General features: G+C 42.1%; 1 protein-coding gene across 3 annotated transcripts in view; it reads left to right on the forward strand.

Moving 5' to 3' along the window:
• Nucleotides 1–4,603: 4,603 nt before the first annotated feature.
• GAB1 (GRB2 associated binding protein 1) overlaps nucleotides 4,604–24,959 on the forward strand; it is a 273,713-nt gene continuing 253,357 nt past the window's right edge. The window contains exon 1 of one of the 3 annotated variants that reach the window (XM_029599172.1): nucleotides 4,604–4,807. Coding sequence is in view for 2 of the 3 variants with exons in the window: in XM_029598917.1 (XP_029454777.1) it covers nucleotides 5,705–5,782 (78 nt within the window). In the remaining variant the exon portion in view is untranslated. Of the gene's footprint in view, nucleotides 4,808–4,880; nucleotides 5,783–24,959 lie in introns of those variants that run through there. The other 2 variants (XM_029598917.1, XM_029598996.1) reach the window with 2 other exon arrangements.

A 24,959-nucleotide genomic window follows, 5' to 3' on the forward strand; every position in this document is an offset into this window, starting at 1 on the left:
TTGGCTTTAATCATTGCCGATTCCACCACGATTGATGCGTGGGGCAATTGCGGTGCAGCATAGTAAGGGGATTGCTGCATTTTATATTTTAGGTCCGTTTTTCTGGACACCGCCGGTAACATGAAGGGTGTCTCCCAAGATTTTCCCAAAACTGTGTTTAGGACATCTTGTGCTAGAAGGGCTGTGGGCTCCGCTGGGAGATCAAAAACTTTTAAGAGGCCTAATGTGTCTGCTCGCGGATCTGGCACCTTTTGCAGTTGTATATTAAGCGTTTTCCCCACCTTCTCTAAGAACTTGGGGTACATTAAGTCCTCCGGTGGAGAGTAGGATTCCACCTGTCCTTCTCCAGGGTCGGATGGGTATCCCGTGGAGGAATCCGGCGATGTAGTTGGATCCTGGATCCCCCGGAGAGATGGGCCGTGTGATGTGGGCTGGCGAAGGTGGCAACCTGGTCGGAGGTGGGGACTTGGCCCGTGGAGAAGGTGATCTGGACCGTGTGGGAGACTTATGAACCGAGGGTGGTGGCGATCGTTCACCACTGTCTGGGGATGAAGCTGGCATGTGAAATGAAGCTTGCATCACCTCATAAAATCCTGCTAGGGCCAAGGACAGATTCATAAATGCCTCTTTTGTTTAAGGAGGCATCGGAGGGCGAGGGGAGGTCGAGGATCGTTGTGGTGATAACGCCGCTGTTAGGATGTCTGAGTCTGGCGGCAGAATCTGGTGTCGGAGTAACCGAGACTCCGTTGGCAATCTGGGCTTTTTTGACAGAGGTTCCTGCAGTGATCCTCTGGTGGACCGGTGTGACGCTGAGGAAAGGTCCGAGAATACTTGAAGGGACGGTGAGGATGATCCCGAGGATATGGGCGTTACTGCCGGTGGGTTCTTTGCTTCGGATGGTGAAAGGGAACTTGAGCCCTGTTCACTGTTGGACTCCCCCTGTGCTTTGGTTGCCTTATCCATCGACCTATATGCCATTTTCAGGCCAGATGTCGAAGGTTGTGTCGATGGCGCTGCAATGAGCCATACTGGGGATGGTATGTGTGTTTTTTCTCGCAACTGTGTCGATATGCGTCGCTTGTGGCTGGAGACGCGCTTCTCGTGCATCGACGGTGGACAGTCATGCCTGGTCTTGTGGTCTCTGGTAGGCTTAGTTCTAACGATGATGCTCGGCGCATCTGCGGAAGCGTCGGGGCAGGCGGCCCTGGGGACGATCGGGCCTCCGATGGTGGGGCATAGGAGCCCTTTCTCTGCCCTATGAGCGCCATCATTTTTTCGTGTCGTTGCCGGCGCACTCTCGGGGACATCTTCCCACAATGTTGGCAGGTCTGCATCGGGTGGTCTGGGCCCAGACACCGATAGCAGTGGTCATGTCCATTCATGATGGACATGACCTTGCCGCAGGGGCACAGCTTGAAGCCCGAGGGTCGCCCCCCTTCCTTCTTACCGCGGTCCTTCATCCTAGTTGCTTTCCTGATGTTTTTTGGAAGTTTTGAGGACGTTTGAAGAAATTTGCTGAGGAGGTATGAAGCTCCGCGTGCGATCCCGCGTGCGGAAAAACAGACTGAGGAGAGTCGATTCCAGCGTGGGAACTCACGCGCAGCCTCAGAGCAAAGCTCTGACATCACTTAAAGAAGCTCCGCCTCCCGGGCCTGATTGACAGCTCCCCATGACAGCATGGCTAATTCAGCCTGCTATCGACAGGAAATGTTTCTTTTTGAAATTCAGTTTTTTTGCAAATGCTCCTTAGATCATAATATTTCTAAACTTTCTTCAGTATGCTGATTACTTAAAGAAATTCAAACCTTAACCATAAAGGTACACGTGGCATGGAGGAGTAGCCTAGTGGTTACAGCAGCAGGTTGCGATCGGGAAGGCCGAGGTTCAAATCCTCTTACTAATCCTTATGATCATGGCCAAGTCACTTTACCCTCCATTGGACAAATTTAGGGGCTCATTTACTGAACTGTGTTAGGCATTTACCACACAGTAAATGGCCTAATCCCGAGATAACACCTGATATTTCAAATACTGCGCTTAAACCTGGGAATGGTTATGAGATGATTTATATTCAAAAACATGCAGACCAGCTCATTACTAATCAAGCTAATGTAAATAACAATGTGGCTTGCATCAAAATTTGAAAACTGCACTATTTTAAGGAACATTAGCTGTACATCAAAAGTTATAGCTAGCTTTCCCGGGGTTCGCCTTAAAGGGTCCAAATTGCCCCAACAATCCCCCCCTTCCCACGAAATCAAAAGATTCCTGGGGATCTGGTGAGACCCCTGTGACAACACCCTCCCTCCTTGAGATGGCCCCAATGGTCACCATTTTCATTAAAAAAAAAAAAAAGTAGTGCCATTCTGTGCCTCACCACGTTTTGACATAAAATTACTTTCAGACCTCCTACCTGCATTCCCCATCCAATCTCCCTCCATCTTTTATGTTCCTGCCCTAGGGGTCTAATGGGGCATGCAGCACACCTCTATGGCTCTGGGCCCACTGCCACCATTTTCAAAATGATGCCAGATAGCCACATACAGTCTTTTGCTCCATCACATGATGGAGCAAAAGTATAAAAATAGTCAGCTGGCCCCATTTTGAAAATGGTGGCAACAGGCCCGAAACACTAGGAAGCACACTGGGCCCCATTAGACCACCAAGGCATGAAGATAAGGGCCAGGGAGAAAGAGGATGGGCTAAGGGGGCAAGTAGGAAGTCTGCAGGGATGTAATATAGTGTCAAAAGGGACCAGGATCTTGGAAAAAGGGATGGGACCCAAACAGCACTGTTTTATTCTTATCAACAGTGACCGCTGGAGCTATCTTAAGGGGCAGTGGGGGGGGGGGGGGGGGGAACGACAAATGATCTCCTCAGACCCCTAGGGGTTTTAATGCTACTGAGGTGGGGGAGGAGGTCCTTAATCAGGCAGTTTGGACCCTTTAAGAAGATGGAGGCTCCAGGCTGTGGGGGCACTATTACCAGCTACTCCCCAGAGGTACTTTGCTTCAGTATTTTTTCTGGTGATATTTTACCACTGGGAAAAATCTCATGGGACTTGTAAAGCTGTGGTACTGATTACTGCAGCTTTGTGAATCACATGCTATTTCTGGGAGAAATATTGCAGCTTAGTAAATACACCCTTTACAATGTAAACCTTCTGGGACAGGGAAATTCCTACAGTATTTCAATGTGATCCACTTTACACTAGGAGTCACGAAAGGCTTAATATAGACCTAAAAAAAATTTCTACTTCATATCTAGATTTATATCTTAATTTAAAGATACAATTTTCTCTCTCCCTTCTCCAGAGAAAGCAATTGTACAGTTAGTTATTACTACACAGAGGTGGTATTCTCCTTTTGGTACTGTCCCAAAAGGATCATTGAAGTTAACATCTAAAATAGAATATTATCTGAATTCAGCACCATTTTGGGGAACTTATCTCACCTATTCTTACATTGGTGGTGGGCTATACTGTGCTGTACAGAAGAAAGCTCATTGAGTCAGGCAGAATTCTGCCCCATAAAGGTGAATTGCTAAATCATGTAGTGCTCTCCCTGCTTCTTCTGAAACACAAAGAAGTGTTGAGAGCAGGGATCCTTCCTTAAACTGAATGGAGGAAGGAATGTAACTCTTCCTTCCCTGGGGATACTAAGATAGGCAAGGGTTTACCTCCTACCTGTTGCTGACAGAATGCTGGCTATTGGCAGACAGTCTTACAATTCCCCAATGAGATAGACTCAAAGCATAGGTCAGGTACAGCCTTACTTTCACCAGCTGCAGTTACTGTGGCCATAGTGTTCTCCTGCCTCTTTTATGGGCAGTTCCTGGTTAAGAGTGCCTAAGCTCAATTTGCTTTGGGTCACAGTTGGCTTTTAACTTCTTCACTGCCCTTTGGATATAAAAACATGCTTACATTACTAGCATGCCATTGGCCTTACAAAGTGTGCATAAATCTGTCCATTTCTGAATATGGTGGACAGACAGCACAGCAATTTTTTCTTTCCTAAGCCACTGTCAGAAAAGGTGCCCAATGCCCACTCATGCACTGCTGGAGAGTATAGGAGACAGCAGCCAGGACAACTGAAAGTCTCATAGGTGAAAAAGCCTATGAAAGATCCAGCCCAGCAACACAGTGCTCAAATTCCTGAGATTCATCTCTTGGGGGGAGGGGGAGACAGGCAGTAAAAAGTGATATGTCTACTTAGAAATCTCTCTGTGAAAAAAAAAAAGACATCAATATCTCTATTATGCAGATTTCCAGGAATTGGATGTAATTATTTGTTTTGTTCAATTTTGCCTTTTTTATTTCCATGGATATTTCCTTTCCTGGTTCAGCCGCGGTACTTTAGCCTTTGTAGTTCCCCGGGAGAGTCGGCGTTCGCAGGAAAAGCGGCAGCCTTCCTCTTTCGGCCTACAGATCCCAGCATTCCCTAGCCTGCTCGGCGATTTGCCTTCTTACTCCACCACTTTCATTCCGTCCTGTCCCATCTGACTGGAAGACTATATGAGTTTCAGATTAATTAAAAAAAATAAAAAAAAAAAAGCCTTGGGCTGATCAGTCCCGACTGAATGTGACACCCCAGCAGAGCGTGGAAACGTCTGCAATGAGAAGAGCGTTCACTAACAACAACGGCAACCGAGGCCATGAGGGGCACTTGAAGAGAGAGCTAGAAACCTAGGAAATAGGCGAAACAGAGAGGTTTTTTTTAGTACATGACTCAGTCAGGGGAACCAGGAGCTCGTGATATTTTATTTTTCTTTTCCACAGATTCTCCGCCAGTGCGGGAAAGAACCGTCGGTAAAGTTTCTCTTGCTTATCTCCTCTATCCACAGTGGCCGGCGCGCGCCCCCTCGCGCTCGGGTTTGAACTGAGGCACGCGAGAACAGAACGTTGACCCTCCCCACCCCTCGCTAAATATGGTAAAATAAAAAAAAAGAAAAAGAAAATGAGCGGCTCAAGCAGAGCTCCGACTACTGGGACCAAACCGGGAAAGAAAATTCAGCACGGTGACACTTTCCCAGCCGGTGTCACGTATTTAAATGACAAAGAGCTACAGAGAGGGTCGTTTGTGCAATGAGCGGCCAACAGAGAGTGAAGGGGCGGAGGAACGAGCAGGAGGGAGGCGGACTCCCGTCTTCGGCTCCCGGCAGGGGGGGAGGGAGGCAGGGAAAGGAACGCAAACCCGAGATTCACTCTAGAAAAAAAAAAAAATCAGAGCTTTTGATTTTAGATATTTATCTCCGTGTGGGTGTGTAGTTTAAAGGAGAAAGCTTTGCACCGAGGGGGAGTCCCGCGCCGCTCCTACATCTCTCTCCCCGCGCCGGTTGGCTTTTGACAGGCGCGTTTTAGTTTTGGGGGACTTGCGGACGCGGAAGCCGAACAACTCCTCGGCTTCCTCCCTGCTGCTGTTTGTTTGGAAGGAGGAGGAACGAGCCAGGACTGTGAGAGAGGAACAGCAGCAAAGAAAGGGGCGGGTGCGACTCACCATTTAGCCATATCTCACTCGGCTGTCTCCTCTCTCTCTTTTTTTTTTTTTTCCCCGACCGCGGGCGCCAGGTTTGGTTTGTTTGGGGGGGGAAAAAGACAAAAAAACAAAAAAAAACCCCAACCCAAAAAAACAGCGGAAGGAAGGAGCGAGGCTGGGACGGGAGGCCGGGCCGCAACAGCTTTCTGTGGCCGAGGCAGTCGGGGATCATGAGTGGCGGCGGAGGGGAGGTGGTTTGCTCTGGCTGGCTTCGAAAGTCTCCTCCGGAGAAAAAGTTGAAGCGTTACGTAAGTACATGGAGTTCTTCTTTCCATGTCTGCCCGCTCCTCTCCGGGCCGGCGCATGGCTTTACTCGGATATTCCGAGACTGACTATAAACTTTCGGCTCACTGAAACGCGCTTCCCGACTATTTATCTGCCTGCTCGTTAGGTTGCAATGCGCCAACCCTCCTCCCCCGGTACCTGTCCGTGCTCGCTGGTTTTGTGAGCTTTTGGAGGATGGGTGTGGAGGAGGGTAAAGTTTTTGTTGTTGTTTTACAGGGAGGGAGATTAAGCTTCGGAATCTCGCGTTTCGCTTCTTTGAAGGGGGGGGGGGGGGGGGGGAGTTAAGCCCTAGCTTAAGAGAGGACCGAGGGGGCAATTAGTGCGGTTGGAGGCTCCAAGCTGGGTGTGTTGGAAAAAGGGAGGTTGGGAGGGGGGGACGGGACAGACAGTGCTGCGATTCTGAAGTTCTCCTGGAATCCTATTTCTGCAGAAATGTGTTGGCTATGACATTACTTGCGGTGCTTCTGTGGTACAAAGAAAGCTGTGTGTATTTTTCTGTGCAGACCGCATCACAAGTTTGGCTTGGCTGGATGAGTCGATTGTGCATGGATCCCTTTTTTTTGTTTGTTTTTAATTTTAGGGTGCTGTCCTTAAACCCTGTTGTAACCTGAAAGTTCTAAGATTTGTACAGACTGTTCATTTTCATTTGTAGGGAAGTGGCTGTATCCTATGCGAGCCTTTAACTGAGTTTCTGTTTTGGTTTTTTTTTATTTTCAGGAAATGGTCACAGGATTTTAGTTATATTTAGTTGCAGTTGCACCTAATGTTACTTCGCTGAGTAGTCAAATTCCTATACACAAGATAGAAGATGAATGTTGTATGTTCGTGGCAAAGAAGCCCGGATTACTGGGTGGGGGGGGGGGGGGGGTGTGAGCCAAATACAAGGGGGCACAAGTCTGAGGCCCACCTGTGGCTACGCCACTTCTGGTAACTCATTTTTAGAGGTCACGTGTCAAGGGTTTCATGAAAGTCTCTTCGGCACAGATTTTGGTACTAGAATCTGTTTCTTTTCTTTTTTTCTCCCCTACCCGGCTAAATACCATTTTAACATTGTTAATGTTTTGTTCCATTTGACATGTCAAACTTACTTTGATAGTCATTGGGCACTCATATTATTATAAATAAACGGCTAAACTGCCAAAGGGATCCGAGTTTGTTTCTGCAGAAGATTTTGGCACATTTGCAGTCATCTTATTACCTTTTATTTAAAAGTGTAAATTTCTTATGTGAAGATATATTTTTTTTAATTCTGTTGTGAAGTAGTGAACAGATTCTAAAGCAAATTTTATAGTTAACTCGTCTATATAGAATCGCTGAAAACTAGTTGATCTTGTTTGAGAACATGGGGACCCATGTTCAGAGAAGATGGTAAAACCATTATCTGGTGGTTCTGATGGAATTTGCTTTTGCCATGGTAATGATGGTACTTAGTTGAAGCTTTTGTAGCAGAGTTCTACTGTGGAAGATGAAGTGTAAGCAAGGATAGCAAAATCTATTCACTTGATGCAAATGAGTCTCATTTTACAGGGTAATGAAACATGTAAATTAGTCATAAGCAAGAACATATATATAATGCATAATTGTTGTGGATATTCTGAAAAAAATAGTGCCTGAGTTGGCTATCCTTATTGTAGGCTGAGGACAAAATCTGAATACAAACTTGAGTGGCAGTATTTTATTTAAGAATTTGAAGGTCAAATGAAAAATTAAAGACATACCCCTGTCTATTTATCCATTCTCAAATTTTCAGCATACTACTAAACGTCCCATAAAATGGATGTATATTAAGCAGATGTGAAAACCACCCTCTTTCTGTTCAGTTATTCAGAAATGTGCATGTCAAGCAGTACTAAAGAGGGAAGGAATTTCAATACTAAAACAATGAAAGTTCCTTGGACTGGAAGAATGTAGGGCAGATAAAATGAAATATGACTTACAATGTGCTGATTGCTATGATGTATTAGCTATATTAGTTTCCTTTATCATTTGTATGTTTTTAGTAAGATTAATTTGTATTGGAGCATTTCACTCTACATGCCTAAGTTCACAAATTATGAATGTTTGTTATTTTTGCACACCATTTGATTTTGATATGGAACGACAGTATATAAAATAACTAAATATTTCTGTATATCTTTGTGCATTAAGCAGTCCTTCTAACCCTTCATGCAGTTATATTAGTAAGGGAGTAACAAATTACCTACCTTTGTGGATCTGTATGACCTATATTCACCATGATCTGTATACCTAGGCCCATCTTATTTAGTTTTATAGGAAGTAATTTGTGGTGCTGTTCAAGGGGCTTTTAGAGAAGTAGGTTAAATTCAAAATAGAGACTTGGTGGCAATATTAGCGCTCGGTACACAAAAAGTTCAGTTTTCCATTAAGAATTTCTCAATATGGTTTGCTTAAGTGACTCAAAATCATGGTAATTGAGCAAACCTGAAGATGGCAACCCATGCATAATGCTGAACATTTAATGTATTGTTATTTTAAAGCAGCAAAACTAATTATTTTTTAAAATAATCCAGTTGGTCATAAAGATCACTTTTTTGTTCTGATTTTTTTTCCACATTCTAGAGGTGGTTAGTGTTCAAGGTTTATAAAAAGCTTCTACTTCCTTCCCTGCCATAATGAATCTGAGTAAATTTTGATGCTACTGTACTTTATCTTTACAAAACTGCATGCTTATACTTGTAAAGTACATTTCATCACCAGTAGTTAAAGAATGCACTGTGGGAATGAAGTTTTTTTTTTTTAAATGGTGCATGGCCATTATTAAAGGTACACATTTCTTATCCCCAGTATTGACTGCAAATATGAAATGAAAATTAACACAAAACAAAAAAGAGACATCTGCGTGAGACCCAAAAAGGATGAAGAATGCTAGAAACTGTTAAGCCAATATGGTTTTAGCAAAAGGAATCCATGCCTTACCAATCTGTTAACATTCTTTGAAGGTGTAAATAAAACATTTTGGATAAGGTTGATTTATATTGTACTTGATTTTCAGAAAGCAATTGACAAGGTCCCACATTAGAGATTCCTCTGGAAATTACAGAATCGTGGGATAGAATGCAAACGCTTAGGTGTCAAAGGCAGGCAGGATTTTGGAATTTCAATGTGTGAATGAAGCAATGGTGTAGGGAAGAGGGTTTTTGATTTTTTTTAAGGACCTGGACAATGTTTTGGGAAAGAGGGGAACCTATTTCAAAAGGATGAACGTCACCTTAACCAGGGTGGAACCCAACTGCTGGCTTTTTAAAACTAATTATGGGGGAAAGCAGACACTAGCTCAGGTGTGCATGAATTAGTTTCAAAGACTACTAGCATAATGAGAAACTTAGAATATCCCAATAGAGAGGTTAAGATAGAGGCAGAAGAATCTAGATGCTTTTAAATAAAGAATACGGTATATAGAAAAATGATTCCAAACTACCCTTTTCAACTGCTAGGCAGGTTGTGAAATACAATTCAACATATGTTTTTGTAATTGTAATCTGCAAATGCCAGAAGTGTAAAAAATAAGATTGAAGAGTAGGAATGCATGGCACTGAATGACTATGCAGATATAATAGGCATCTCGGAGACCTGGTGAAAGAACAATAACCAGTGGAACACAGAGATCTCAGTACAAGCTTTATTTCAAAATAACTGGCCAGATCAAACTGGTGGCGGGATGGTATTGAGTCAAACAGGATAAAAGTCTTCTAGGAGACAAAACGCACTGGAGAACTCTGGATAGAAATTACACATGTGATGGAGAAGAGTATAGCAATGGTGGTATATCAGCATCTACCTGCCCAGGATGAACAGGCAGATTAGCTTCTTTAATTTATTAGCATTTCACTAACAGTTTAGGAAACACAATGAGTGATTTCAGTTATATCAATATTCAATTGGGTAAATGTCTCATTGAGACATGTTAGGGAGGCAGAGTTTCTAGATTCCTTTAATGACTGCTTCACGGAGTTAGTTGGTCCTAGAACAGATGAGAGAAGGAACTACTGTAGATCTAATCCTTACTGCAATGCATAATCTGGTGCAAGAATTGATGGTAGTGGGATTGCATGGCAATAATGATCATAACATAAAGAAATTAACAATAAGGAAAACTACTGCTGTAGTATTTAATGTTAAATTTAGAGATAATGAGGAAATCAGAATACAATTCAAAGGAACAGTTGCAAAGTTAAGTTTGCATGCAGTGTGGGCGCTGTTTGAAAATACCATCTTGGAAGGTATACCATCCTGACTAGATGTGTTCATGCATTAGAAAAGGTAGGAAGAAGACCAAATGACTCCCAGCATAGGTAAATGGTGAGGTAAAAAAGGCTATTAAAGCCAAAGGATGTCTTTCAAAAACTGGAAGGTGGATCCAAATGAAGAAAATGAAAAAGAGCATAAGCACTGATAAGTTAGATGTAAAAAATTAATAAGGAAGGCAAAAAAAGAATTTGAAAAGCAACTTTCCAGAGAGGTAAAAACTCAAAGGAAAATGTTTAAAAATATTCAAAGTAAGAAGCCTGTGAAGGAGTTGGTTGGACCAGTAGATGACCAAGGGGTTAAATGGGCATTCAGGGAAGGTATGGCCATAGTAGAAAAACTAAGTACATTTTTTGTCTTGATCTTTACTCAGAAGGGTGTTGGAGATACCTGTGCCAGTAACATTCTTTGAGGGTGATGATTCAGACGTACTGAATCAAATCACATTGAACTAGAAGATTGTAGTAGAGCAGATCAATAAGCTAAAGAGTAGCAAATTTCCAGGACTGGATGTCATATACCCTAGAGTTTTGAAAGAACTAAAAAATGAAATTGCAAACTTATTAATAGTAATCTATAACTTCTTATTCAAATCAAGCACAAATACAATCGGGGGAAAAAGTTACTTCAGAAACCCTATGTGGAGGGAAACCTGACTCGGGAATGGCTAAGCTTAAACCTAAAGATGAGAGATTGATTGGTTCATAGCAATATAGAAAAAAATGGTAAAACGGATAAATGCAGATTCTGTTAAACAGCTAGAAATGTTTACTCATCTCATCACTGGATGTTAAGTGTTAAGGTCAGAAAGGAATAATAAAGGTGGCTTGGCTCATCCACTATAAACTGTGCAAACCATATAACATCATTGTACTAGAAAAGCACTGGGATCATGACCCAGAGAGAACTGTAGACAATGAAGAAGTTATAATCACCTGGGTCATTCCCATTCCTACATATAAAAAGCTCGATGCAAGAAAATTGGATATTGTGGTAAAGGAGAAAAGCACCTGAATGGCATTACCGAACATCATCTTGAACTATGAATCACTGTACCTCCTCCAGTACTTAATAAGACCCTTTATCATATTGTTTTCACTTCTGGTTTACTGCATTCCTATGCCTTTTCCTTCCAACAGTATTTAGCTCCAAGTTTACCAACCTTGTTAAATGTAACTTTATTCTTCCGGTTTTTTACTATTTTTACTGTTTTTTGTTACTATTCCCCTGTTCGATGTAAACCGATCTGATATGGTCATCCAGCCATGAAGGTTGGTATAGAAAAGCGTTAAATAAATAAATATTACTGAGAGAAGTATCAGTAGCAAGAAAGTATTCTGTGGACTGTATGGAGGGAGAGAGAGAAGATCTTCTAGTATCAAATAATGCAATTGGAGACCATGAAAGTGTGGCAGAAAGATACAGAAATTGTACCAATTATATTGGGCGCCACTGGCTTTATTAAGAAGCCTTTCCTCACCTATGAGGAAAGACTAAGAAGTTAGGGCTGTCAGCTTTGAGAAGAGATGGCTGAGGGGTAATATGATAGAGGTCTTGAACGAGTAGATGTGAATCGGTTATTTATTCTTTCGGATTATAGAAGGACTAGGGGCCATTCCATGAAGTTAGCAAGTAGCACATTTAAGACTAATTGGAGAAAATTCTTTTTCACTCAATGCACAATTAAGCTCTGGAATTTGTTGCCAGAGGATGTGGTTAGTGCAGTTAGTGCAGCTGGGTTAAAAAATGGTTTGGATAAGTTCTTGGAGAAGTCCATTTAACTGCTATTAATCAAGTTTACTTAGGGAATAGCCACTGCTATTAATTGCATTAGTAGCATGGGATCTTCTTGGTGTTTGGGTAATTGCCAGGTTCTTGTGGCCTGCTTTGGCCTCTGTTGGAAAGAGGATGCTGGGCTTGATGGACCCTTGGTCTGACCCAGCATGGCAATTTCTTATGTTCTTATGAGCAGTGGAGGGTGGCCAGTGTAATGCCCATACTTAAAAAGGGCTCCGGGTGATCTGTCAAACTACAAAATGGTGACCTTGACGTCAGTAGAAACTGTTCTGAAGATCAAAATTACTAGCCATCTGGATAGGTAGACTAAAAGGGCAGAGCCAACATGGGTTCCAAACACACATACAAGGGTGAGTCTGTCAAAGCGTATAGATTTTTAGATGGTATTTGGCAGAGTGGCTCATGAGAGATTCATTAGGAAATTAAAAAGTCATGATATAGGAGGCAATATTCTAATGTGGATTGGTAACTGGCTAAAGGATAGGAGTTCAAGTAGGACTGAATGGTCATTTCTCTCAATGGAGAAAGGTAAATAGTGGCCTGCCCCAGGGACGTGTAGTGAGACCTGTATTTTTTTAAAATTTATTTATTTTTCTATACCGACATTCGATTTTGACGTATCACATCGGTTTACATATAACAGGATGTCTAAGGCTGGCCTTATAATGACATGATACAGTATAACAGCTTAACTGAGTAACTAGCTAACCAAGTACATAAACTGTTTTATAAGATATTATTACAATATAACAGACTTATTAGAATAACTTCTTAGAGTATATCAAGAGTTAAATAAGTTAAATTAAATTAACTATGTACAGTGGCAGGAATGGGACTGGGGGGCAGGAGGGGGGACGGGGGGGGGGGGGGTGTGGTGGGGGCTGTGCGGGATTATTTATCTAGTATGAATGCTTTCCGGAAGAGCCAGGTTTTGAGGTTCTTTCGGAAGGTGGGTGTAGGTGGGTCAGTTCTGAGAGCGGGAGGAAGGTTGTTCCAGAGGTGAGGGCTGGCTACAGATGCAGCGTGTTCTCTAGTGGAGACTATGCACTTCCTTGGTGGGGGAAATGGGGAGTAGGCCTGTGTTGGTTGAGCGGAGATTTCTGGTGGGGTGTGAGGGGTCAGAGGTCCTTGTAGCCAGCTGGCTTTGTTATTGTGGATTGCTTTGTGTATGAGCATGAGTGTTTTGTATTGAGATCTGAACGGGACGGGCAGCCAGTGGAGTTGTTTAAGTGCGGGCGTGATGTGATCTGATTTTTTTTTTTTTTATTCGTTAGTGATCGAGCGGCAGCATTTTGTAGAAGCTGGAGGGGCTTGAGGGTGGATGCGGGAAGGCTAGTTAGGCGGGCGTTGCAATAGTCTAACTTGGCGAAAAGGAGGGATTGCAGTACCGTCCGGTAGTCTGGAGGATGTAGTAGAGGTTGGAGTTTCTTTAGAATTTGGAGTTTGTAGAATCCTTCTTTTATCAGTGTCTTGATATGAGATTTGAAGTTCAGTTCCTGGTCCAGGATTACGCCGAGGTCTCCAACCGTCGATAGCATGTTGTAATTAGATAGGGTTGTAGGGTCAGAGATGGGTGTTGAGGTTTTTCTGGAGAGGTGAAGAATTTCAGTCTTGCTTTGGTTGAGCGTTAGTGCCATTTCTGAGAAGATGGAGGTTATTTCTGTCCGGTGTGCTTCCCATCGGTTTAGGGTGTTGTTGATGTTGTCTCTGGGGAGCAAGATCTGTATATCATCTGCGTAAAGAAAGTATGTGAGCCCTGTTTTGTCTAAGTATTTACATAGTGGCAACATATAGACGTTGAAGAGGGTGGGGGATAGGGATGAGCCTTGTGGGACTCCCTGTGAGAGGGGGATTCTTTTTGATGTTGTATTTTCTTGGGCTACTTTAAAAATCTGTTGGTGAGGAATGATTGAAACCATTTGAGAATGGTGCCGGTGATGCCTATTTCTCTTAGTCTGTGGATTAGAATCTTATGGCTGACTGTGTCAAATGCGGCGGAGATATCCAGTAGGATTAGGAGGAAGGATGTGCCTTTGTCAAATCCTCGTAGTATGGTGTCTGTGAGGGTGAGTAGTAATGATTCGGTGCTGTGAAATTTTTTGAAGCCGTGTTAGCGGGGGCAGTATGTTGTGGTTTTCCAGGAATTCTGAGAGTTGGTGGTTGACTGTCTTCTCGATGATCTTGGCCAGGAACAGTAGATTCGAGATGGGTTGGTAGTTGAATGGGATGGTCTGGTCGAGTTGGGTTTTTTTTTTTTTAGGATAGGCTTGACTACAGCACATTTAAGGGAATCCGGGAGTACTCCTTGCTCGAGGGAGAGATTAGTGATGTCAGCAATGGGTCTGGCTAGGCAGTTTGGAATTAGCTTGAGGGTTTTTGTTGGGATGGGGTCGAGCGGGTATGCAGCTGGGTTGATCTTTCGCACAATGTTTTCCACCTCAGTGGAGGCTACGGTCTCAAACTGTGACCATGTTGATGCCTTGAGGGATGTTCCAGGTTGATTGGTGGGTCCTTTGAGTTAAGCTTGGCTGTTTTGTCTATAAGGTATTGGGCGAAGATCTGGGAAAGGAAGTGATGGGTGAGGTGATTAAATTCACAGATGACACACAGTTATTTATTTATTTAACAGTTTTTTATACCGACCTTCATAGTAAATTACCATATCGGATCGGTTTACAGATTATCACGAGCCAGTTGTGATATATTTCAAGAGAAAGATAAACAGTTTAACTTCTCGTTAAACTGTTTATCTTTCCTCTAACTCTAATCCCAGTTAGAATGACCCCCGTTTTATTGTAACTTTTTTCTTCCATGCACTTGTTTTACTTTTTAATGTATACTCTTATGTTATTAGTTATTTACGTTATAATGTATTTCTCACCCCTTGTTTTATGTAAACCGACATGATACGAACTCCGTGAATGCCGGTATAGAAAAATATAAATAAATAAAAGAGTACCATGATAGACTGAGGGATTGGGTGTCTAATTGGCAAATTAAATTTAACGCAGACAAGTGCAAAGTCATGCATATATGGAAGAATAATCCAAACCATAGGTATATGAGGCTGGGTTCCATAATAGTTTTGCTACCCAGGAAAGGATCTTGGAGTCATTGTGGTCAGAACTTTGAAATCCTTAGCCCAGTGTGCAGTGGTGGCCAAAAAAGTAAATAGAATAGGACTTCCCAAACTTGTCCTGGGGATCCTACAGCTAGTTGGGTTTTCAGGATATTCACAATGAATATGCATGAGATAAATTTGCATATACTGAGGCTCCATGGATTCCAAACTTCTCTCATGTATATTCATTGTGGATATCCTGAAATCCCAACTGGCTCTGGGTCCCCAGGTCTGGTTTGGGAGGCCCTGAAATAAAATACTAGGAATTACTCAGACAGGAATAGAAAACAGTACTGGGAATATAATTACTCCTCTGAATTGATCCATAGTGTGGACACATCTTGAGTATTGTGTGCAATTCTGGTCACTGTGCCTCAAAAAAGATAGATGAACTAGGAAAATTACAGAAAAGGGCAACAAAAATTGTTCCAGTGATGGATGGGGCTCCCTTATAAATAACAGCTAAATAGGTTAGACCTCTCTTCGGCTTGGAGAAGACAACTGAGAGGCTTATAAAATTGTGTAGGGGTATGGATCGGATTAATCGGTAATGGTTGTTTATGCTATCAGTTTCCAAAAGTATCATCTAGTCCACATGGTTCCCAACCTTTTTGGGAGTGTGGACCCTTTTTCAATCTCCAAATGTTTTGCGGATCCCTACATGCTCCTCTAATTTTTACATGCAGTTATATGATATATATATATTACAAAAAAGTAACAATATGTATATTAATCATTTATAATGTATAAAACTTAGTATTAAGTAATGCTTACTGATATAAACTGGTGGGGTGGACCTGGGGGAGGGAGGAAGGAGGGGTGTTTGAGACAGTCCCACATTGCTAAAAGGGAGAAGTAGAGAGAAATTTTGTGCATACCCCTGACTTGGTAACTTTTTCTTTTCTTTTTTATTAAGAACATAAGAAATTGCCATGGTGGTTCAGACCAAGAGTCCAAGCAAGCCCAGCATCCTGTTTCCAAAAGAAGCCAAACCTGGCAAATACCCAAACACTAAGAAGATCCCATGCTACTGATGCTAGTAATAGCAGAGGCCATTCCCTAAGTCAGCTTGATTAATAGCAGTTAATGGAGTTCTCCTCCAAGAACTTATCCAAACCTTTTTTAAACCCAGCTGCACTAATCACATCCTCTGGCAAGAAATTAAAGAGCTTAATTGTGCATTGAGTGAAAGAATTTTCTCCGATTAGTCTTAAATGTGCTACTTGCTAACTTCATGGAGTGCCCCCTAGTCCTTCTATTATCTGAAAATGTAAATAACAAATTCATATCTACTCGTTCAAGACCTCTCATGATTTTAAAGACCTCTATCATATCCCCCCTCAGCTGTGTCTTCTCCAAGCTGAACAGCCCTAACCTCTTCAGCGTTTCCTCATAGTGGAGATGTTCCATCCCCTTTATCATTTTGGTTGCCCTTCTCTGTACATTCTCCATCGCAACTATATCTTTTTTGAGATGCGGCGACCAGAATTGTAAACAGTATTCAAGGTGCGGTCTCACCATGGAGCTGGTACAGAGGCATTATGATATTTTCCATTTATTAACCATTCTCTTCTTAATAATTCCTAACGTTGTTTGCTTTTTTGACTGCTGCAGCACACTGAGTCAACGATTTCTGAGTATTATCCATTATGATGTCTAGATCTCTTTCCTGGGTGGTAGCTCCTAATATGGAACCTAACATTGTGTAACTACAGCAAGGGTTATTTTTCCCTATATGCAACACCTTGCACTTGTCCACATTAAATTTCATCTGACATTTGGATTTTCAATCTTCCAGTCTCGTAAAGCCCCCCTGTAATGTATCACAATCCGCTTGTGATTTAACTACTCTGAATAATTTTGTTTCATCCTCAAATTTGATAACCTCACTCGTCATATTCCTTTCTAGATCATTTATAAATATATTGAAAAGCACCGGTCCAAGAATAGGTTCCTGAGACACTCCACTGTTTATCCTTTTCCACTGAGAAAATTGACCATTTAATCCTACTCTGTTTCCTTTCTTTTAACAAGTTTGTAATCCACGAAAGGACATCGCCTCCTATCCCATGACTTTTTAGTTTTCTTAGAAATCTCTCATGAGGGACTTCGTCAAATGCCTTCTGAAAATCCAAATACAGTATATCTACCGTTTCAATTTTTATCCCCATGTTTATTAACCCTTAATAAAAAAATGAAGCAGATTTGTTAGGCATGACTTCCCTTGGGTAAATCCATGTTGACTTTGTTCCATTAAACCATGTCTTTCTATATGCTCTATGATTTTGATCTTTAGAATAGTTTCCACTAATTTTCCCAACACTGAAGTCAGGCTCACTGGTCTATAGCTTCCCGGATTGCCCCTGGAGCCCTTTATAAATATTGGGGTTATATTGGCCACTCTCCAGTGTTCAGGTATAATGGATGATTTTAATGATAGGTTACAAATTTTAACTAATAGATCAGAAATTTCATTTTTGAGTTCCTTAGGTACCCTAGGATGCATACCATCCGGTCCAGGTGATTTGCTACTCTTTAGTTTGTCAATCTGGTCTACTACATCTTCCAGGTTCACAGTGATTAGGTTCAGTTTGTCTGAAAACCATTTCCGGAACCGGTATCTCCCCAACATCCTCATTAGTAAACATGGAAGCAAAGAATTCATTTAGTCTTTCTGCAATTACGCTTCCTTTCTGCACTGCTTTTCCTCAACCCAGGGAGGAAGGCTGGCACATGCCAGAGTGTCAGCACCTCTCCCTGGCCTCTTCCTGTGTCCTTTCCCTTCGATGTCCCCTTCCATAATTATTCCTAAGACTTTGTCACTTTTGTTTGGGTTGGGATTCAAAACTACTGCCTAAGCCTAGGAAACCACGTTGATTAGGTTGATATGCTGCCTGGTGAGTGTATATAGTATGTTTTCTAAGCATGCTGTTTGTTCTGGAAGGCTGTTGGTCTAATTTTTTTGATTCAAGCAAGGATGCAGGTATGTCAGTGACTGAATGCAGAACATTAATACAAAACAAATTCCCATAACACTGGTTTTTCATTATGTAAAGTTTTTTATGCCAAAACAAACATTCTATTTGGAAGATAAAATTGAATGTTAATAACAAAAAGATTAAATTCATGCAGTTCAAAAACATTTGCAAGTGACTACACAATGAATGTTATGCTGAACTATCTTTAAAATAAGATGCTGTTTTCCATTCTCACTCATTGGTCACTTTTTTTTTTTTTTTTTTTTAATTAAAATGACTTTTAATGATATTAGTCCAGTCAAATGCTAGCAGCATTGAAAATTCTAACTGTCAAAGGTTATTGAATATGTTACCGTGCAGAAACTACAGAAGGTGACACATGCTGTTTAAAATCACTTGCATTTTAATGCTTATGTGATGATATTGCTAAAGTTACTTAATCACTGACATTGTAATAGTGGAAAGGGAGTTTCATGAGTTTAACAAAAATAAAATTAACCAAAAAATAATTGTTCAGAGGAGATTTTTATAAGAAAATGTCAAGGTTTTGGAATGTCTAGGGTCCCTTGCAATGAGAAGGTAATTTTCAAAGGAACTTCTGCTTTGGTTTCTTGCAGAAATGGCCCTTTCCCTATATTCTATGCTAGACCACTCCAGGCAATTATGACCTCCTGCCAACAGATGGAAACAGAGAAAAAAAGATTAAAACTGAACTCACTCCCCCTGGCCCTGCCTATAAAATTCTGGTGCTGTCTTCAACTCTTCAGTATTTCTGTCTCGTGTGGATGGGTATTGCTTCCATGGTGAGGCAGGCAGCAGGAGCTACATGCAGGTCTCCTATGGCAACAGTCTTTGGCCTTATTTCCAAAGTAGAGTGGGTGCATAAAAATGGCACCTTACAACAAGCAAAACTAGGTGTCTTCCCTAGTTCAAAGCTTGGGTCTCTACAGGGGAAGGTAGTGCTATGGAGCACTTGAAACAGGCCCTGCTCAGTGTGCGGTTTCTGCACACACGTTTTGTCCTTGCTTGTGCTACTAGACAGCTGTTAACCCTTTTGATCCAGCTTCAGGTAATCAGATGGACTCGGTAATTAACTGCACAGCTATGATGAGTTTCAATGATAAGTTTGTTTTTTTTAACTTATATTTTAATTTCAAAATAAATATCAAATACAAATATATTTGACAGAAAAAGTGCACATAGAGGGAAAATGGAATACATATCAAAGAAAATAACAGGCAATTTTAATGCACCATAGAGACCACTGAATGGGGGAAGATGATGATAGGCCTGAGGCTAGGCACTAATGTACAATCGAAACAAAATATCTAAGGAAACATGAATACCTGAACAGATTCCCATAGGCTCCCAAAATATTTGGGCAGCATCCAAATTTCCCCGCAACTGAGTAGGATAAAAAAAAAAATTTAACACCATTCAAAAATATCAAACATTTACAAGGATATCTTAAATCGCAGGTAGCACCTAAAGCCAAAATGTCAGATTTCATATTAAAATTTTTTTGCAATCCTGCATTGCCCTGGATAGATCCAGAGCTTCTGGTCCTTGAACAAAACACCTCTGTGGCAGAGAAACAGATGTACAATGTGATTTCTGTCTTGTAAAAAGGGAAATGAAACCAAAATCATAACTCTAGATGTAATGTTGTCTTTTTCTAATTTTCTTGAAAATTAGAAAGGTTAGACAAACTCTGAGAAACCTCCATATCCATTGTTTTCTTAGGAATCGGATGATGATAAAGCTTAGCAATTAGAAGCTTCATCAGGAATCTCCAAAAAGTCTTTGCTGTGCTGTCACGGCAACATGGTTCAAGGACTCAGACACCGTCCTCATTAATCAACTCCCCATGACCTTCTATGACATCTTCCCAATCCACCGACCCAAAAAAAGAGGAGGACGACTCCTACTGGCGGCCAAGAAATACCTAAACCTCAAAACCGTCCGCATAGCCACCCCACCCAACCTTGAAATAGACATATTTAGAGCAGCTGCTCTGCAAATCTGTCTAGTTTACGCTCCCCCCGCCTCCCTTGAATCTAACCCCTCCCCCCTAATTGAATTTATTGCCGAATGGATAAAAACTGATATCCCCTCCATTATTCTCGGAGATTTCAATCTCCATGTTGATTCCCTTCCCCTCTCTGCGTGATGCGAGTCCTTCATTCAATCCCTCCTTGCCATAGGCTTCCGGCAAATCATAGCATCTCCTACACACAAAGCCGGACACACTCTGGACCTGATGTTTACCAACTCTGACATCCTCACCTCTAACACACCCACTTGCACTCCAGTGCCATGGTCCGACCATTACCTCATAGAAAGCCTGCTCTCCACCAAACCCTCCCCCCCCCCCTCCAAGTAACACCCATGGCACCACCATAATATACAGAAAAACCTGCCCGAATGACGAACTAGCAGACGCCTTATCATCCCTACCTAGGCTAGTCTGCCCAGACTCTGACACAGCTGTAACATCCTGGAACAGCCTCACTGAAGACATCGCCAACAAGCTTTGCCCTCTCTCCAAACGAGTCATAAACACCTCCTCGAAACCCTCAAAGCCCTGGTACTCTTCAGAGTTAAAAACCCTAAAAAACAACCTCAGACAAAAAGAGAGAAATGGCACAAGGACCCAACCCCGCAACACTCCGCAAGCTACAAAACAGCCCTACACAGCTACAGACTATCCACCCTCAAACACAAGCGAGACTCTTACGTAAAAAGAATCCATGACTACAGATTTAACCCAAAAGTGCTTTTCTCATACGTCACAAGTCTCACCACTTCTCCCCTCCCCACCATACCAGATACTGAGGCAGCAGCCAAATGTGAAGAACTGGCTAACTACTTCCAAAGTAAAATCTCTAACATCCTTTCCAGATTTCCCCCTTCCAATAAATGTCCGTCCCCCCCCCCCCCCCCCCCCCCCCCCCCCCCCCCGACCTACCCACCTTCCTCACATCCTCCCAACCCGTAATGGCCACACTTGACTTCACCTCTGCGAAAGAGATTGGTAATATCCTTCGAAAACTCAAGCCGGCCATCCCCGACACCATAGCTGGAGCCTTAGCAGATGTTATCAACTGCTCCTTCGCCCATGGGATGGTCCCTGACTCACTCAAGCATGCGGTAGTCAAACCCCTCCTAAAGAAACCCTCCTCAGACCCAAAAGACTCCTCCAACTTCCGCCCTATATCCAACCTCCCACTTATCTCCAAACTGATGGCGAAAGTTGTTAACTCCCAACTCATGGACTATCTCAAAAATCATGAGATCCTCCATGGTTCCCAATTCGGTTTCTGGAAACACTTCAACAACTCCTCTCCTGATCTGACCACCTCCTCAGAGGTCTAGGCCAAGGCCACAGTTACCTACTTGCCCTCCTCGATATCTCGGCCGCATTTGACACCATCAGCCATTATCACCTCCTAACGCGACTAGAAAGCATTGGCATTTCTGGCCTAGCCCTTGCTTGGTTCAAATCTTATCTATCTAACAGAAAGTTCTCTGTTAAAATAGGAAACAACCTTTCCTCCTCTCACACCATACAGCAAGGAGTGCCGCAAGTTCTATCTCTACGCTGATGATGTTCAGATCATTATCCCCATTCACACCTCCATCTCCGATGCCCTAAAGCACTGGGAAAACTGTCTAGCAGCCATCAATTCCCTGCTCACCAACCTACACCTTGCCCTTAACACTAATAAAACTGAACTCCTACTCATCTCCTCACAATCCTCCCCTACCTCCCCCCAATCTAACGACCCTAAGCTTAACCTTATCACAACGCAACCGTCCATCAGGGACCTCAGAGTTTTCCTCGACCACCAACTAAGTATGAAACCGCACATCAACTCCATCTTAAAAGCAGGTTTTTTTCAAGCTCAACGTACTTAAAAAAACTAAGACCCCTACTATACACCCAGGATTTCCGTACAGTGATTCAAGCCACCATAACCTCCAAATTAGATTACTGCAACGCACTCCTCTTAGGGCTCCCCCTGTCTACTATAAAACCCCTCCAAATGTTACAAAACGCCACAGCAAGACTTATCACAAACACTCGCAAACACGAAAACATTACCCCTATCCTCAAAGACCTACATTGGCTCCCCATTCTCTCCCGTATCCACTACAAAACCCTGACCATAGTACATAAATCCATCCACGCCCACCACTCCAATTGGCTCGACATCCCCTTCAATGCCCCCCCAGTTCACTCGACCCACCAGATCCACCAACAAAGGCACCCTACATGTACCCTCACTGAAAACAGCCCATCTCACCTCCACTCGCGAACGTGCCCTCTCTATCGCAGGCCCCACTCTCTGGAACTCCCTCCCAGTTCACATACGCCTTGAACCATGTGTGATAAAATTTAAAAAGAAACTAAAAACACTACTGTTCAAACAAGCCTATCCAGAATAAAATACCCCCTCCACACTATCCCTGCACCACCTCACTGACCGCATATTCCTTACATTAAGGAGCTAATTTTATTGTTAATTTACGATTGTTCTTGTTACTTTAATCTATCCTTCCACGCTGATCTTGGTTAACCCTCTCCCAGTTCACTTTCCCTGTTAATATGTATTTTCAAGCCTTTAGTTCAAATGTAAACCGGTATGATGTCCCCATTAATACCGGTATATAAAAGTTTCTAAATAAAATAAATAACTTAAATAGTTCAAATGGTGAAAGAAGTTGGGTTTTAGGAAAATTAAGTACATACAGATTCATATCTTTTGAAAAATTCTCCAAGTTCTCAATTCTGTGTGAAGATACAGTTAAATCGTTAATATTATCAAATTGTACTGTTTCCACTCGTTTAATATAAGACTTCAATTTTGTAATCTTCCTCTTGTATTAATGTAACCTAGAATCTTGATTCAACATCTTAGAATGGATGTCTAAAGAAGAGACTAACTTGTCCACAGAGGCCATAACCTCAAAAGAGTCGCCAGGGAAACATGTGGCTGCTTGACAAGTTTAGGTCTAACCCGGATATCCAAAATGATATTCAGCAACAACTGTGAATCCACTCCTGTCTGGGGTTGGAGCTCCACTAGTCCCCGGTCTTTCTTCTGGCTCTGGGCATGATAGAAGCTCCCCCAGTTTGGAGTTGTCATGAACTAGCCTATGTTCCAGCACCATTCCCTCAACACAGGCAGCACTACCGGGTAGCTGTGTGTATTTGCTTGAAGCCTGTATACTCCCTGAATGGAGTTCTGAAGGTGCAAGCAATGATGCTTCTTCATCTTAGTCAGGATTCTTCTCGAAGATTTCTTCCTTTCTTTTACAACCTTGGCTGTTAAAAGAACCAGGCTACATAGAGAGGATGCTTAATATCAGGGGTTACTGCCTTTGATGGTGCAAAATTGGATCACGTAGCAGGCTTTTAGAATCTCTGTGAGGCCAGTTTTCAAAGGAGACAGATGACATTTCCTCTTGAGGGGGCCATTCCTTCAAACAAAGGAGATTTGGTATGAAGGCATAACTCACAGATGGCAGAGACTGACTCTGGCTTACTGCAAAAGACAGAGGCACAGAAGCTTTCTCATGAGTTTCTGATTAGATGCTTTCTTCTGAGGATTCAAGATCACAAGTCCTCCATTGAGGGAGGTCTCCTCGAATTGGAAGTGAACTTAGTTATGAAGGGATCTGGTATCTTGATTTATAGAGTAGCATTTTTTTGAGTCTTGTTGTTTGAAGTCTATCTGCTTGGTGGCCTTTGGTAATTTTAAAGGAAATGGTAGCTCTGTGCCCAATATGCTGCTTTTATGGAGGGTAGTTTCTCACTGCTGTCAGCATCCAGCTTTTCTCACTTAGGAGGGTGAGAGTCAGGCGATGTAGGCTGGGATGGGAACGGCCACTTCAAATCCATTGGTAGGTCACATTTAAGATGTTTGTAGGTGACCAATTTCTTCTTGGACAAGTCTTTGGTCTATTAAAGTGTCCTGTTTTAAAACAGAGTGGTTTTTAAGGCATCAATTTCAGGAATAATTGAGGAGAGGAGCTCGTTGGCCTATTCCTGCAAGAATTTGCAGGTCTTATTGACCTGCTTAATGAGGGTAAATAAGTCCTCATAAGCAGAATATGAATGTCTTTCCAGAAAATAATGGCAGGGCAGTGCCTTTGCTCCCATTGCATCCCCTGTTCTGAGCACTTCAGTATGGGTGTGCAGGTGTCTATGGCTTGGATGCAGGAGCTCTGAGATGTGTTATGGCTTCCTCCTGCCTAAAACATCTTTGGTACATCTCGTTTGTTTGGACTGGTCTGGCATGGATGATAAGTTTTTTAAAATTCACCTATCGCCATCTGCTAGCAGGAGGACATAACCTATATATCTGGACTGGTCTGGCAGGACTTAATTTTTTTTCCTAAACAGGTAAGTGTTTAAAATTTCACCTTGGAAAATTGTACAACTGATACATGCATAAAATTACATGCATACATATTGTATATATATGTCCTTTTACATGCATAGGCTAGAGGTGCTCCAGGGAGTGAAATCTAGATAGGCATGGGACTTATGTACATAGTGTTCAATTTTTAAAAGTATGGACATAAATTTGACAAAACTACATGCACCAAATAAGTGTAATTGTATGAGTGTAATTTTGCTAGTATACTTTTCAAAATCGTCATATGCACGTAAGTCTGTTTTGAAAATTGGTGTAACTTGGGTGCATATTTGCTAGCTAATGTGCATGTTACAAAATTACTCCTCCCCCACCCGCATGTCGTGTATTTCTTGAGGAAGGGATCTTGGTAGTGCTGAAAAGTGGTTTGCCTATCTAACTACTTTGTTTTTATTTTAACTTATTTGATTCAGTAATACTAATCACAACTACTTGACCAGATGAGATTTTATATAATTGTTTCAGCTCAGGATGAATGCTTAAATTCCATAAATAAAATTTAATAACCTTTTGTATGCAGTGTTTGATAAAAATA

Source organism: Rhinatrema bivittatum, chromosome 1 (assembly GCF_901001135.1).
Source record: "Rhinatrema bivittatum chromosome 1, aRhiBiv1.1, whole genome shotgun sequence".
In the NCBI taxonomy this organism is placed as follows: Eukaryota; Metazoa; Chordata; class Amphibia; order Gymnophiona; family Rhinatrematidae; genus Rhinatrema; species Rhinatrema bivittatum.